Raw genomic sequence first — 15,539 nt, forward strand, 5'->3', positions numbered from 1 at the left:
TTATGTTAGGACACCCATCCCTTTCAGGAAGGGCAGCCCCTGAACTCTTGCTTAGCATCCCCAGCTAACCCTTTCAGGCCAGCAGAGCAAGGTGCAGCCAGCAGTTCTCCTCAACTCAGAAGGGAAAACTAAACAGTCATTGGATGTGGATTCAGACAAAGAACTGGGTAGGAGAGGAGGTGAAAAGGAGAAGGAAAACAGAGATTCAGAGGAATAAGGATGGATCAGCAAAAAAAGAAAAAGGGGGGGGGGGGGGCTGGGAGTGAGAATGGAATTCAATTTGGGCAGGGGGTATATCAGGTCTTCAAGGCCTGTGTCTTCAAGGGTTGGGAATAGATTGTAAGCAGCATTTTTGTGTCCTACTGTCTTTAAACTTGGTAGATTCATTTTTTTCAGAGAGGGTTACCATGTCTACCTACTTATAAAATATTTAGCAGAATCTTCCTTAATCTTGGTTTTCTGAGGATTCATTTTGACTAGATTACTCAGCCATTTAGTAGATACTATTTTCCCTCCTTTTGAGTAATTGTGTATGCTGAACACACATAATTAAATATGATTACATTTCTAAGCTATTTCCCTTTTCAACCCATACCATACCTTCCCCAACTCAACCTCTCTCAACTTCATGACATCTTTAAGCCCAGAAATGGTGCCCATGTGTAAACATATTTGGAGGCAATCTCTGAAGCTTAGAAAATCTATCAGTGACCATGTTTTGAAACAAATGGATTCTTCTTCTCCAGGAAATATCTATATCCAACATCTCACAAAGACAGAAGAGCTAGAAAATTCTTACAAAGACCATACTAGGTTATGACTGGCTTGGTCTCAATGTAGGACTTGCACAGACAAGAGACATCATGTATGCATGAAGGTGATAGGCATGTTCTGTCTATAAGACATTATTTCACAGTGCTCTTGCCCTTGCTTCACCTCTTACATGCTCTCCACCTCCTCTTGCTCCATGTTCTGTGAGTTTTGGAGAGATTTAAATGGAACTGGAAAGAGTTAATATTAAACCATATAATAAATGCTTGAAATAAAACACTGCCTGTTTCTGTCATAGGTAGAACCTTCATTGTATGTCAGTGGTTCTGAATTCTATGTTGTACCTTTTTAACTAGAACCCTAGGAAGCATATATATCTTAAGTGTGGTCCAAGGAAGACCAAGGAAAAGGGAATATTATTGATGTGGAAGCAAAAGTGAGGTGTGGTGAGAAGAAAGGGAAGAGGAGAAAAGAAAACAAATCTGGTTAAATAGAAAAAATACATCCTAAAATGTAATTAAAAGCACCATATATACTGATTAAATTAATTGAAATGATTAAATTAATTAATGATTAATTAATGATTAAATTAAATACAATATAAATACAGTCATATAAATACAGTCATATAGTATCTGGTAAAGATGCAAAAATAAACTGATGGAGGTAGGACTTTAAAGGAATAAATGGAAAACTTCAAGATGAAATAAGTTAGTTTGCTTCAAATAGAAATAAACATGTTTCCATTGCAAGCATTGAATCTTAGACAAACAGGGATCTGGAATGTCTCAGTTGGGAGCATCTATAAGATCTGAGGACAGCATTCTATCATGAATGAGTAAAATTCAGAAAAACTGCAATGTTCTTGTCACAGAGAATGAGTTTTGCTACCTTAACCTTGCAGTTGTAACCGTCTCCAAGAGCGACATTAGGGAAAAGCCATGTCCTGGCCAGACAGTTTAAAAGACTGAGCTAATATCTAGCTCACAATGATATATGGTGCTATTTAATTATATATTTATACTAAGGAATCATGGTAGTATGGAAACAAAACTTGTTCTGTGTGCATACACAAAGTAGAACTAAATGAAATATGGTAAATCCTTAAATATGTGAATATGAAACTACCATACTCTGTCAAACCCTGTAACTGATATCTGTGTCTTTGATGTTATATAACTGCTATGAGCACTGCCTTCAGTTCAGGTCCAATTCCAGACCATGCTATAACAGTAAGATATGCAAATAATTCTTCTCTGTGCCCATGAAAACCAGCCCTGCCCTGACTCTGCAGGTCTGACAGAATAGCCCAGCCCTGGATTCCTAGGTCCTCACATTTAGTGATCAGCACTGCTCAGACCACTCACCATGGACATCAGGCTCAGAGTGGTTTCCTTTGTCTTTTTTGTAAAACGTAACTGGTGAAGCTGAAATTCTGTCTGTTGTGTACACAGAACATGTGTCTGTTTGTATGAGGAATCAAAACGTTGCTTTGTTTGTCTTATTTTGTTAGTGACAGTTATCTGACTAGTATTCTGTGTTTGCAGGTTTCCAGTGTGAAGTTCAGCTGGTGGAGTCTGGGGGAGGCTTAGTGCAGCCTGGGAGGTCTCTGAAACTATCCTGTGCAGCCTCTGGATTCACTTTCAATAACTTCTGGATGGCTTGGATTCATCAGGCTCCAGAAATGGGGCTGGAGTGGGTAGCATCCATTAATAGAAGTGATGGTACCTACTATCCAGACACTGTGAAGGGCCGATTCACCATCTCCAGAGACAATGCCAAGAACATTCTATACCTGCCAATGAGAAATCTGAGGTCTGAAGACACGGCCATATATTACTGTGCAAGAGACACTGTGAGTGAGTAATACTGTGAGCTCAAACACAAACGTCTTAGAAGGCACTCAAGACCAGCAGAGGGCCCAAAAAGCCCATAAAGCTCCTAGATATTGAGTGTTATACTCTATGTAGAAAGTCCTGGAGGAAAGAAAGGATGGGACTCCTTTGTGTCCAGGTTGCTTCTCTACAAGGTTACTATTGTAGTAACCCTTGAAGTATTAAAATGTTTATTCAAATTTCTTTTCCTCTGTTATATCTGTTTCTATTCATTTATTTATTTATTGTGACATTTCTTTCTGTCTGCTGATGTCTGTCTGAGCTTTTTCATCACCAAATCTCTTTGAAAATTGTTTATGTCTCTTGGTCTCATTTATCTCTGTATCTCTCTGTCTTATTCTCTCTCTCTCTCTCTCTCTCTCTCTCTCTCTCTCTCTCTCTCTCTCTCTGTGTGTGTGTGTGTGCGTGCGTGCGTGCGTGTGTGTGTGTGTGTGTGTGTATTGAGATCAGATGTCTTGTATCAATCTACTCAATAACTTGGAAATAAAGTCTATCACTGTGCATGGATCTCAGTATCTTGCTAGACTGTTTGGCCACTGAGTCCTACCTAAAAGGTAGGCTTCCTGATTGGCTACCAATCCTACCCATTTTTGTAGTTATAGAAACTAAATACAGATCCTTCTGCTGGTATTGTAAACACTTGAAGCACGGCACTATATCTAAAGCCCCATTATAGACGACTTTTAATGTAGGATAAACCGTGACATGAATAAAATGCAGAGCATCACACCATGCAGATGCAAATCTGTATGAAGACTAGGGTCAGCTCCTAAAAAAAAATAAGTAATGATAAAGACTGCGAAACTTTAGACTCTTGACAGAGACTCAGTAAGATTCTCTTCATAGAGCACTATGTGGGTTTCAAGTTAGAGTCAACATGCAGATGAAGCAGCGCCTGTAATCCATGAAGTAGATAATTTTCAGTATCTCCATCTTCCTCATACAAACCATATGACACAAACCCAGCATGGACCCAGCTGTGGTCCTGATAATAAAAATGTGTGTGAGGCTCCAGCACTGAGACATGTGGCCAATGTTGCTAGTGAAACTCACTGAGCTTCAGTAAGCTTAATGTAGATCTTAACCATTCAAATGGTAGCATCTTTTATGTTCTTCTTTACTCTATATTTGTTATGATTTATTTTGTGTATTTCCCCAAGAATTTAATAGGAAAAATGATTTTTAACACAATCCCTTCTCTGTCCCCTAGGATTCTAAGGATTTTCTTTTAGATTCTTGTCCAAGAAACATTATGTAAAAGATGGTAGGCTCAAACTGAGTTGGTGACTCTCATCAAAAGAAGTCATTAATGTCACTTAGAATCTAAATATAACAAACTTCTCAATGGCATTCTTGTTTATATGAATTGTGTCACCATAAGAGTATTAAGGTCTACTTACATACCATTGTGAATGCACCAGAACTCATCTGAAAGAATAGGAGGGTATTAGACACAAGGGGATGATGATTGTACAACCAAAGCATGTTGTAATCTGGGACACTGTCTAAAATTGTCAGATTGTTCTGGAGTTGTGTTGCCTGTTATTATGGCATAGCTAGGACCACAATACTTTGGTTTCTGTGAGTTCTGGATACATAAAAGGAATTGCCTCTGTTTTTCTGGGTTCGCTAAGTTGGCAGAGATTTAGAAGATACTGCCAGGAACCACCACAGTTGCTTCTACAAAGTGATTCTACATTCTCTGTCCTGCTTGGCCATCATATGGTCCATTCATCTGTGTGACGACACTGTATTTGCAAGGAAGATGAGACTTTACCACCATGCCTAAAAGAACTTTACAGCCACAACTGCACTAGTGAATGGATGTTTAGCTGGAAATTGTGATTCAGATACACAGATGCCTGAGACTGACAATTTCTCTGATTTCATCTCAATTTCCAAAACAACTTGATTAATGTTATCTAACAGTTTGGTAATTGATGTCTTCACAAAGCCAAACAACAAAGATCTTGTAATTTCTGTACATGTGTAAAGTAAATGTGAATATGTATAATGCAGAGGAAGGGGACTAAGAAACCTCAGAGCACAGGTGAAAGATTGCAGAGCTAAGGCAAAGAAGAGTGAAGTCAGATGTCACTAAATCCCTCTATTTTCATAAGCTACAACAATAGTGTTGATCTATGTCCAATATATAGAATATCATCACTGTCCTCATCTCACTCACTTGAATATATCCCCTTTAATCTCATCCACTGGCCAAAGAAGTGCTAGAGTGTGAGTTCATCACAAATGTTTACTTCACTTTTATTTCCCAGTGGTCACCACAGTCCACACTGGATCACTTTTCACACAATATCCTATTTGCATACAGGGAAAGCATCAACATGATATCGGATCACGAGAGGTGAGGATCAGTCTGGTGGTGAAATAGGATGAAAAGGAAACAAAATTGACCTAAAATATATAATAACAATCATTTAGATTCCAAATTCTTAAACATTGACCAGGTTCACCTGAAATGTGCTATTGTGGTTTGTCATAGTTTGAATATGTTTGGCCTATAGGAAGAGGCACTACTCGAAGTTGTGGTCTTGTTGGAGTATGCATAGCCTTGATTGAAGAAGTACATCTCTATATGGAGTTCCGTGGTTGGGGGCTGGAGGTTGAAGTCTTATGGTCAAGTTCTACCCAGTGAAGAAGAGAGTCCCCTCCTGGCTGACTGGACCAGATGCAGAGACTCAAAGCCAAACATTGGGTAGAAATCAAGGTCTCTAATGGAATAGTTGCCTGAAGGATTGAAGGTACTAAAAGAGACGTGGACTCTGCAGGAAAGCCAACATCATCTAACATGGATGCTTGGGACTCTCAGAGACTGGGGCACCAAACAATAGGTATGCACAGGCTGGAGCAAGGCCCATGGCATAGCAGATGTGCAGCTCAGACTCCATGACGATTCCCTATCAACTGGAACAGGGATTGTCCTTAAAGCTGTTGATTTTCTGTGGACTCCATTCCCCAACAGGATTGCCTTTTCTGGACTCAGTGGAAGAAAATGTACCCAATCCTGCAGAGACTTGATATGCCAGGATTGTGGGATAACCAAGGGGCTCCCACCCTCTCTGAGCAGAAGGAGGATGGGGTATAGAATCTGTGAGAGTGGACTGATGGAGGGCAGCAATTTGAATGTAAAATGAATGAATGAATGAATGAATGAATGAACAAATAAATAAATCAAACTTGTGATCCTCCTGCTTCTGCCTCCTTTAGCAAGTCCTACCAGTGTATGCCACTGTAATTACAGGGGAGCAGAGGGAGGGAGGGACCTGTGTGGAAAAGAAGACAGGGAGCAGAAAAGCAGAACATGATTAGGTATTTGGGGAACAGGACTGAAACCCTAGAAGGGTAGCAGAAAGAATGGAAATAGGCAATCTCAAGAGGTAGGAGATTGAAGAGGAATCCACTAGAATGTACCAGACACCTGGGATTTGAGAGACTGTCAGGACACAAAGGGAGGGATCTTAGATGAATTACCCTACATTAGGGAAAGGGAATTTATAGAGTTCACCTCCAGTAAAAAGACAGGACATTAAGTAGATGGATGGGGTTGCCATCCCAAAATCAAAAACTCTGATCCAGAATAGTTCCTGTCTAAAAAACTTGCAGGGACAAAATGGAGAAGGGCCTGAAGGAAAGCAGGCCCAGTGACATGCCTAATTTGGGATCCAGTTCAAGGGGAGGGCCCAAGGCCTGACCCTATTACTGATACTGTGGTGTGCTTACAAATATGTGCCTAGCATGGCTATCCTCCAAAGACCCAACAAGCAACTGACTGAAACAGATTCAGATACTTACACCCAACCAATGGACAGAAGTCAGAGACCTCTGTGGTTGAATGGATCATGGAGTTAAGAATTGGTGCCCTCATGAAAAGGCATCTTTCTGCCATCTGGCTTCTAAGTGGGCTCCTTCATCACTTTAGCAAATACCATGGATGTCTCTCAGAAAATGACACACACACAAGATCAAGTGAAACTGCAATCTCCTTTCTGGGTGAGAGGGAAGAGAGGGAAGAAAGAAAGAAGGAAAGAAGGAAGGAAGAGACATGAGACTAAGAGGTAGGTACCAGAAGGGTCATCAAGAGTCAGAAGAAAAAGAGAGAAGTTAATGGGGGATGAACCAATATAATCACAGTACATTGCAAATAATAATGATATTCTTTATTTTAAGTAAAATATGTAACAGAGAATACAAAATTTTTAATAGCACAGGATATTAATGTGCATATGGGTGCCTGTCCTTGTATGTGTGTCTCTGTGTAGTTTGTATGTGTGTCTCTGTGTAGTTTGTTATGCATGTCTATCTGTATGTCTACATCTAGGTGTTTTTGTTTGCTTGGGAGATACATATTTTCTTATAATAGGTAATGGTTTACATGACAGAGGTTACCACAGCATCCTATGGCCATATATCCAGTTTAGGTGTCAAGTGCCCAAGGAGGTTGGAAGTGAGAGTTTTCCCTTAGGGTTGGGCATCCCTTCCACTAAGGAAGCCTCTACAGACAGCCCAGATCCCCTTCCTAATTAATCTTCAAGTAATTCTCAGAACACCTGAGGTTGATAATACATTGTAACTCCTACCTTCTTCAGATCAGTTTGTGGAAAAGACTGTGTTGCTCATCTGCACAGACCACTCTTATTTTTTTTTACATTGTTATTCATGTGTGTGTGGTATTGAAGAAAAAATAATGAGATTTCTGCATATGCTGTGGATCATTATTATAGTACAATTGAGGATGAAATGAAGACCAGATTGCAGAAGAGGTATCGCCTATTAATATGAAGTTTCTTTCTCCTTTTTATATTCCTGCTGTTCTCTCTCTCTCTCTCTCTCTCTCTCTCTCTCTCTCTCTCTCTCTTCCTCTCCTTCTTCATCTCTCCCTCTCTCTCTCCCACCCTCCACTCCCCATCTCTCTCTACCTCCTCCCTGCTGCCTACATTCTATACCGATGCAAATAAGATGGGAATGGCAAGCTACAAGTCTGAAAAAAAAGGATAAGCAAACTAATTCAAAGTTAATAAACTTCAATTCAAAAATAAGACCTGTATAAAACTCTTGTGATATTATTAGGCAGAAGCAGGTGTATCTTTATTAGTTGGAGGCCTGGTCTACTGTCAAAGGCCAGCTTCAACAACACAGGGTGAGTGTGGAGTCAGCAACTGGGGTCCTTGTTAATAGCAGCTGTCAAAGGTAGGTTTAGATAGCAACTGACAGGGCCCTAGCTAATAGTGGCATGCAGTTTATGGGGTCAGCGCTAGTTGTGCTGAGGGGAGCAAATCTTAATTATCTTTGTCTGGTACTCTCTGTGACGTGTGAAAATTTCTGAACTCTTTAAATGCTTTAAAAGCAGTAAGTGACGCAAATCAGGTCCAACAACTTCACACATACACAGACAAAAAAATAAGAGTGGTCTGTGCAGATGAGCAACACAGTCTTTTCCACAAACTGATCTGAAGAAGGTAGGAGTTACAATGTATTATCAATGTATTATCAGCTAGTAAGAAGAGGAAAGGAAAAAATGTACATTAGTTCACAAAAACAGTAAGTGAAGCAAATCAGGTCCAACAACTTCACACATACACAGACAAACAAACATAATGCATGGATGGACCAAAACACCAACAAGCAGGCGGCAACTATTTAACATATATACAGACAGAAGACAGACAAACAGACAAAAAGACACACACACACACATTTAAAAATTGATTGGATGGAACAAAGTTTCAGCAAGCAGGCTCCAGCCATTTTCAACATACATGTATATACATGTATGCATTTGATACTTGGGACAAACTCTATGGAGTTGATTCCAACAACCTTATACATATATGCACACATACAGATTTGATACACGGAGCTAAACTCCAACAACATTATTTTTCTCACATCGCCTATATATACCAGCAAAATACTCCAAAATAACAAACTGATTGCATTGTATTTTCTTTTAACTGAATGACTATAAAAAAGACACTATGTGCTGTAATACATTAACATGAAAAATATTATGTAGAACAAGTAAAGAAAGTAAACTAAACCCAGAACACATGTATTTTTGTAACTAAGCAAATTTTAGATTCACAAAGTGCAAGCAAGCAAGTTAAATTTTTCAATCAGGTTTTCTTTTGTCAGGGAGCAGTTCACAGTTACAAAGTATATATTATTGTATTGTTTATTTTAATAAACACCTATGTCCTAGCATTCCGCTAAGCTGGCTCATTGAGCCTCTACAGGACCAAGAGGCTCTCCTCCCATTGATACAAGATAAGGCAATCCTCTGCTTCATATGCAGCTGGAGCCATGGATCCCTCCATGTATACTCAATGCACTTCTTGGCATCAACAATAGCATATGGGCTTGGTGCCTAAAGATGGCTTTGATCCCTATGTGGAGTAGTCTCTGCCTGGCCTTTCCTTCACTCTCTGCTCCACTCTTTTTCCCTTCATTTCCTACCAAGATTATTTTTTCCTCCTTCTGTGTAGGACTGTAGCATTCACATTTTGATCTTCATTCTTCTTGGGTTTTGTATGCTCTGTGAGTTGTATCATGGGTATTCTGAGACTTATTGGCTACTATCCACTTATTAGTACATAACATGTGTGCTCTTTTGTGACTGGCTAACCTCCCACAGGGTGTTATTTTCTAGTTCCATCCATCTGCCTAAGAATTTCATGAAGTCATTGTTTTTAATATCTAATTATTGCTCCATTATGCAAATGTACACATTATCTGTATGCATTCCTTTGTTGAGGAAATCCAGGATCTTTCCAGGTTCTGACTATTATAAATAAGTATGCTATGAACATAGTGGAGCATGTGTCCTGGTTGTATGTTGGAGCATCTTTTGTGTATATGCCCAGGAGTAATAGAGCTAGGTCCTCAAGTAGAACTATATCCAATTCTCAGAAGAATAACCAGACTGATTTCCAGAGTGGTTGCACCAGCTTGCAGTCCCACCAGCAATAGAGGAGTGTTCTTCTTCCTCCACATCCTCACCAGCATCTGCTATCACCTGAGTTTTTGATCTTAGCCATTCTGATTGCTGTGAGGTAGAATCTCAGTGTCCTTTTGATTTGCATTTCCCTGATGACTAAGGATGTTGAACATTTCTTCAAGTGCTCCTCAGCCATTCGAGATTCCTCAGTTGACAATTATTTTTTAGCCCTGTACTCCATTTTAATAGGGTTATTTCTTTCTCTAGATTCTAATTTTTTATTTCTTTGTATATTTTTGATATTTGCCCTCTATCAGATGTAGGATTTGAAAGATCTTTTACCAATCTTTTGGTTGCTGGTTAGCCCTATTGAATGTGTTCTTTACCTTACAGAAGCTTTTCGATCTTATGAGGTTCTATTTCTTAATTGTTGATCTTACATCATGAGCCATTGGTATTCTGTTCAGGAAAAATTCCCTTATGTCAACGTGTTCAAGGTTCTTTCCCACTTTCTCTTTATTAGATTCAGCATATCTGGTTTTATATGGAGGTCTTAGATCCACTTGGACTTGAGTTTTGTACAAGGAGATAAGAATGGATCAATTTGCATTCTTCTATATACTGGCCACCAGTTGAACTAGAACCACTAGTTGAAAATGCTGTCTTTTTCACACTGGAAGGATTTAGCTCCTTTGTCAAAGATCAAGTGACCATAGGTGTGCAGGTTCATTTCTGAGTCTTCAGTTCTATTCTATTGATCTACCTGCCTGTCTCTGTACTTATATCATTTTGTTTTGTTCTGTTTTTATTACTATTGCTATGTAGTACAGCTTGAGGTCACGGAAGGTGATTCCCCCAGATTTTCTCTTATTCTTGAGAATAGTTTTGGTATTCTAGATGACTCTGAGAATTGCTCTTTCAATCTCTGTGAAGAACTGAGTTGGAATTTTGTTGGGGATTGCATTGAATCTATAGACTGCCTTTGGTAAGATAGACATTTTTATTATGTAAATTTTGGCAGTCTGTGAGTATGGGAGATCTTTCCATCTTCTGAGGTCTCCTTTGATTTCATTCTTCAGAACTTGAAATTCTTATCATATAGATTTTTCACTTGCTTGGTTAGAGTCACACCAAGATATTTTATATTATTTGTGACTATTGTGAAGGGTATCGTTTCCCTAATTGGGTTTCTTTCTCTACCCAATTACTTTTGAGTTAGGAAGGCTACTGATTTGTTTGAGTTAATTTTATATCAAGCTACTTTGCTGAAGTTGTTTATCAGCTGTAGGTGTTCTCTTGTGGATTTTTGTGAGGGGGGGTTGCTTATTTATACTATCATGTCATCTGAAAATAATGTTATCTTCCTTTGTATGCTTATGGACTCCTTATAATGCCTAATTGCTCTGGCTATATTGAACAGATAGATGGAGACTGAGTAGCCTTGTATTGTCCATGATTTTAGTGGGATTTTTTTTCAAGTTCTTTCCATTTAGTTTGATGTTGGATGTCGATTTGCAATATATTGCTTTTATTATGCTTAGGTATAGAAGTTGAATTCTTAATTTCTCCTAGAGTTTTACCATGAAGGTGTGGTGTATTTTGACAAAAGCTTTTACAGCATCTAATGAGATCATCATGTGTTCCTTTTCTTTAATTTATTCACATAATGGATTACATTGATGTATTTCCATATATCGAACCAACCCTGAATCTATGGGAGGAGGCCTAGTTGATCATAGTAAATGATCACTTTGATGTGTTCTTGGATTTTGTTTGCAACAATTTTATTGAGTATTTTTAAATCAATATTCATGAGGGAATTTGGTCTGAAATTCTATTTCTTTATTGGGTCACTGTGTGGGTTATGTATCAGTGTAACAGTGACTTTATAGAACATATTGGGTAGTGTTTATTCTGTTTCTATTTTGTGAAATAATTTGAGTAGTATTGGTATTAGCTCTTCTTTGAATATCTGATAGAATTCTGCACTAAAACCATCTGTTCCTGGCCTTTTGGGGGTTGAGAGATTTGTAATAGCTACTTCTATTTCTTTAGGGGTTATGTGATTTTTTAGATGGTTTATCTGATCCTGATTTACCTTGGGTACATGGTACCTGTCTAGAAAATCATCTGTTTCATCTAGATTTTTCCAGTTTTGTTCCGTTTCTGTGTTTACATCTCCCTTTTCACTTCTGATTTTGTTAAATTTGGATACTGTCTCTGTGCCCTCTGGTGAGTCTGGCTAAGTGTTCATCTATCTTGTTGATGTTTTTGAAGAACCAGCTCCTGGTTTTGTTGATTCTTTGTATAGTTCTCTTTGTTTCTACTTGGTTGATTTCAGCCCTGAGTTTGATTATTCTCTACCTTCTATTCCTCTTGTGTGCATTTGCTTCTTTTTGTTCTAGAGCTGTCAGATGTGCTGTTGAGCTGGTAGTGTATGCTCCAGTTTCTTTATGGAGTCACTCAGAGATATGAGTTTTGCTCTTTTCCCTGCTTTCATTGTGTCCGATGAGTTTGGGTATGGTGTGCCTTTATTTTCAATAAATTCTAAAAAGTGTTTAATTTCTCTATTTCTTCCCTGAGCAAGTTACCATTGAGTAGAGAGTTCTTCAGCTTCCATGTGTATGGAAGCTTTCTATGCAAAAATAATCAGTCATTTCCACTTTAAACCCATAGAACTCAGATCCGCTCATCAATTATTTTTATTAAATCCTATTAGAAAGTTGCAGTCTAATAAAATCATTGCCTTAATCACCAGCCTCACTTCACAATTAGAGTCCTATCAGCTACTGTTGCCAAAGTTCTTATTCCTTGACCTTAGAACAATCCCAAGCTTAACTATTAATACTCATTTTTTGCTGTGGATAGCCCTGGTCTTGTATTTTGATGCTAATTCCACTCTCCAGGGAGAAGCTGCAGACAAGGAGTGAATCATGAATACAGGTGACTTCTTTTGAACCTTCTCCCTATATTAACTTGTAAACTAAAGGCTAGAGTCAGTGATTGGACAGTAGTATGGAAGGTGGAGCTAAAAGATTTGGGGGACAAGGAGAAGTGAAGAGGGAAGAGAGGAAGGAGGATGGAGGAGAAGCATGTGACCTGGAGAAACCTCAAGTTATAAGAGGTCTCATAGATTCCGAATACAGTAGTGTAGTTGTAAATCTGCCCAATCTAGGCATGCAGCTTGTATTCATAATTATTGAACTGTGTTTTACTTGACTGGGCTTATTTGGGTTAGAGATTTAATGTAACAATTTTTTTTCAGAACTTCAAATTTTTCCCTAATAGTCATGGTTGTGCTAACAAGTAGGACACAGAAGTGCTAAAGCAGTTTTTTGTTTCCTACCCATCGTGCTTGATAGTTTACACAGTGATTTCCTGGACAGATAGAGATCCAGGACAGCAAAGACAACACAGAGAAAACCTATCTTGAAATCAAAAATTCCAAAACAAAAATAAATACATAATAAATAAATAAATAAATAAATAAATACCAAAATTTGCATAAGGGGACATACACAAAATCCATGACAAATTGCACAAGACAGCTATCTTCCTGATGTTAAAACCTGATTCCATCACTGTCATTCTGAAGACCAAGGTCATGCACAACAAAACCAGGAACCAAAATGTGAGAACTCCAATTGCAAGTAACAGACCCACAGTTTGTTTGCCTGGCTGTGCAGTTTGGATCCAGCCCTTTACTTCTCTTCCCTGAAGTTTACATTACCAAGGCATGGAGAAAAGCTCTATAATATCTGTTCTCTAAGGTGGTCAACACCTCAAGGCACAGGTTCCCATATTCATGCCTGCCTTCTCCTCCACTTCTTTCCATAATGTTTTTGTCAAGCTTATTTTGCACTTCAGTGAACAAAACTAAAGACAAGCAGCATGTTACTGCTTATTCTCAAGGGTTATGAACAATTGACCTCCCATCCCTCAGCAATGCAATAATCACATTTAGGAATTTGGGTTTTTATGTGCTGTAAGCTAAGAGGAGAGAAATAGAGAAAACTACATAGAAAAATACAGACAGGCAGAAATCAGAGTTACATAAACTAGTCCTCAAGTATCATGTTCCTAAGTAGCAAGGAGAATAGTCAGAGCCTAGTGAGATGGGATATAAGTCAGACTCTTGGGACTTCTTTCAAATAAATATGTGAGATCAATTGGACTAAATGTCTGGAATGGGCTTTCTTGTATTCTCTTTTCCAACTGACATAAAAATTGATCTGGTTCCACAGACACTGTGAGAATAATTTAAATAGTTCCTTAAGCAGGATGTCTGAGCACCAATAGCCCAATTCAATAGTAAATACTCTTCTAGAATATGCAGAGTTATAAAAATGCACAAAGGACATGGGGCATCATTGTACCTAAACTTTATGAATGTGGGTTCATTTACTGTAAACATACTCATGTTTTCGTTCTTAGCCCTGCACAGCATGAATCCTACAACTTCCTGTTTATCTACAATTTGAACTCCAGACAGTACTAAAAAAGATTTCTTTATTAATCCCTCCAGTTGCCTAAAATCTACAAGACAAATTTCTGTAATCTGGGGGAACACTGGAAACCTTTCTGAGTGCTTTCTTTTATCCTCTCAAGAACCTCCCCCAATGCAAAGCAACCCTCAGGCTCAGGTTGAAAGCCCAGACCTAGCTGAGAAGCCTCATCTCCTTTTCACTGAAGCTTCCATCAGAGCATGGCTGTACTGGTGCTGCTCCTCTGCCTGGTCACCTTTCCAAGCTGTAAGTGTTTCAAAGTTTCAGGAGAGGGACTCAGAAATGTCAGCAATGAGATGTAGAACTAATAGTGATGTTGCTTGTCTACAGGTGTCCTGTCCCAGGTGCAGCTGAAGGAGTCAGGACCTGACCTGGTACAGCCCTCACAGACCCTGTCCCTCACCTGCACTGTCTCTGGGTTCTCATTAACTGACTATTATGTACACTGGGTTCGCCAACCTCCAGGAAAAGGTCTGGAGTGGATGGGAGTAATAAAATCTTCTGGGAGCACAGAATATAGTTCAGCTCTCAAATCTAGACTGACCATCACCAAGGACACCTCCAAGAGCCAGGTTTACTTAAAAATGAACAGTCTGCAATCTGAGGACACAGCCACCTACTACTGTGCCAGAGACACAGTGAAGGAAGTAGAGTGAGAGCCTGAACTAAAACCTCTCTACTCTACAGGATGCTCAGGCCCAGCAGGGGGCACTGAGGCCCACAAGAACTACCCAAAATCAGTTGGAGCAATTTCAGAAGCTCTTAAGTTATGGATTATGCTGCACAGCCTGTTTTCACTTTAGAGCAAGTGTTTGTTGGATTTGTTTTATTTAGTTTTGGTAGGGGAGATTGTTTAGTTTTATTTTGTCCATCCAGGTAAATTCTCTACAGGCCAGTTTCCATTGTATACTCTACTAAACATGCAATTAATTCACACTAGTACAAATTGTTTTCTCCCACAAATAGTCTAAGCTACTCAATTGCTTCTTCTTATCAGGCAGGATGGTACATATTTTTATATAGAAAATATATATATAAATATATATATATATATTAATATATATTTACACCAGTATATATGCTTATAAATAAAAAGTTCTCTGTAATTATGAAACTAATTGACTGTAATTTCAAGAAAAAAGCTTGGGAACTTTGAATAATCTGTCTTTTATACTCTTGATTATTGCATATGTGATGGATAAACAGCAGCTACTCTGAAATATTGTCACTTTTAATAGGTAGCTTGGAAACTAAAATAGTAACCATTTTCTTCTTTTAAATGAAGAGGTCTTAAAAGAGTAGAGTTAGTTATCATTTTCAACAGATTCAACTTTTATAATTTTTTTTCTTGATACAAACTACCTTGTACCTCAACATCCCAGGTAATGTTTCTTCTGTATGTGTATTGTGCAC

At 38.6% G+C, this 15,539-nt stretch overlaps 2 gene segments (V, D, J or C); both read left to right on the plus strand.

The window, feature by feature from the left end:
* The first annotated feature begins 2,139 nt into the window (after positions 1-2,139).
* On the plus strand, positions 2,140-2,638 carry LOC114629976. The segment is given in 2 exon segments: positions 2,140-2,185; positions 2,319-2,638. Coding segments are annotated over 2 exon segments (366 nt in total).
* Positions 2,639-14,292: 11,654 nt separating this feature from the next.
* LOC114629977 lies at positions 14,293-14,782 on the plus strand. The segment is given in 2 exon segments: positions 14,293-14,372; positions 14,457-14,782. Coding segments are annotated over 2 exon segments (372 nt in total).
* The last annotated feature ends 757 nt before the right edge of the window (positions 14,783-15,539 follow it).

The sequence above is a fragment of the Grammomys surdaster genome, unplaced genomic scaffold, assembly GCF_004785775.1.
Source record: "Grammomys surdaster isolate TR1022 unplaced genomic scaffold, NIH_TR_1.0 323, whole genome shotgun sequence".
In the NCBI taxonomy this organism is placed as follows: Eukaryota; Metazoa; Chordata; class Mammalia; order Rodentia; family Muridae; genus Grammomys; species Grammomys surdaster.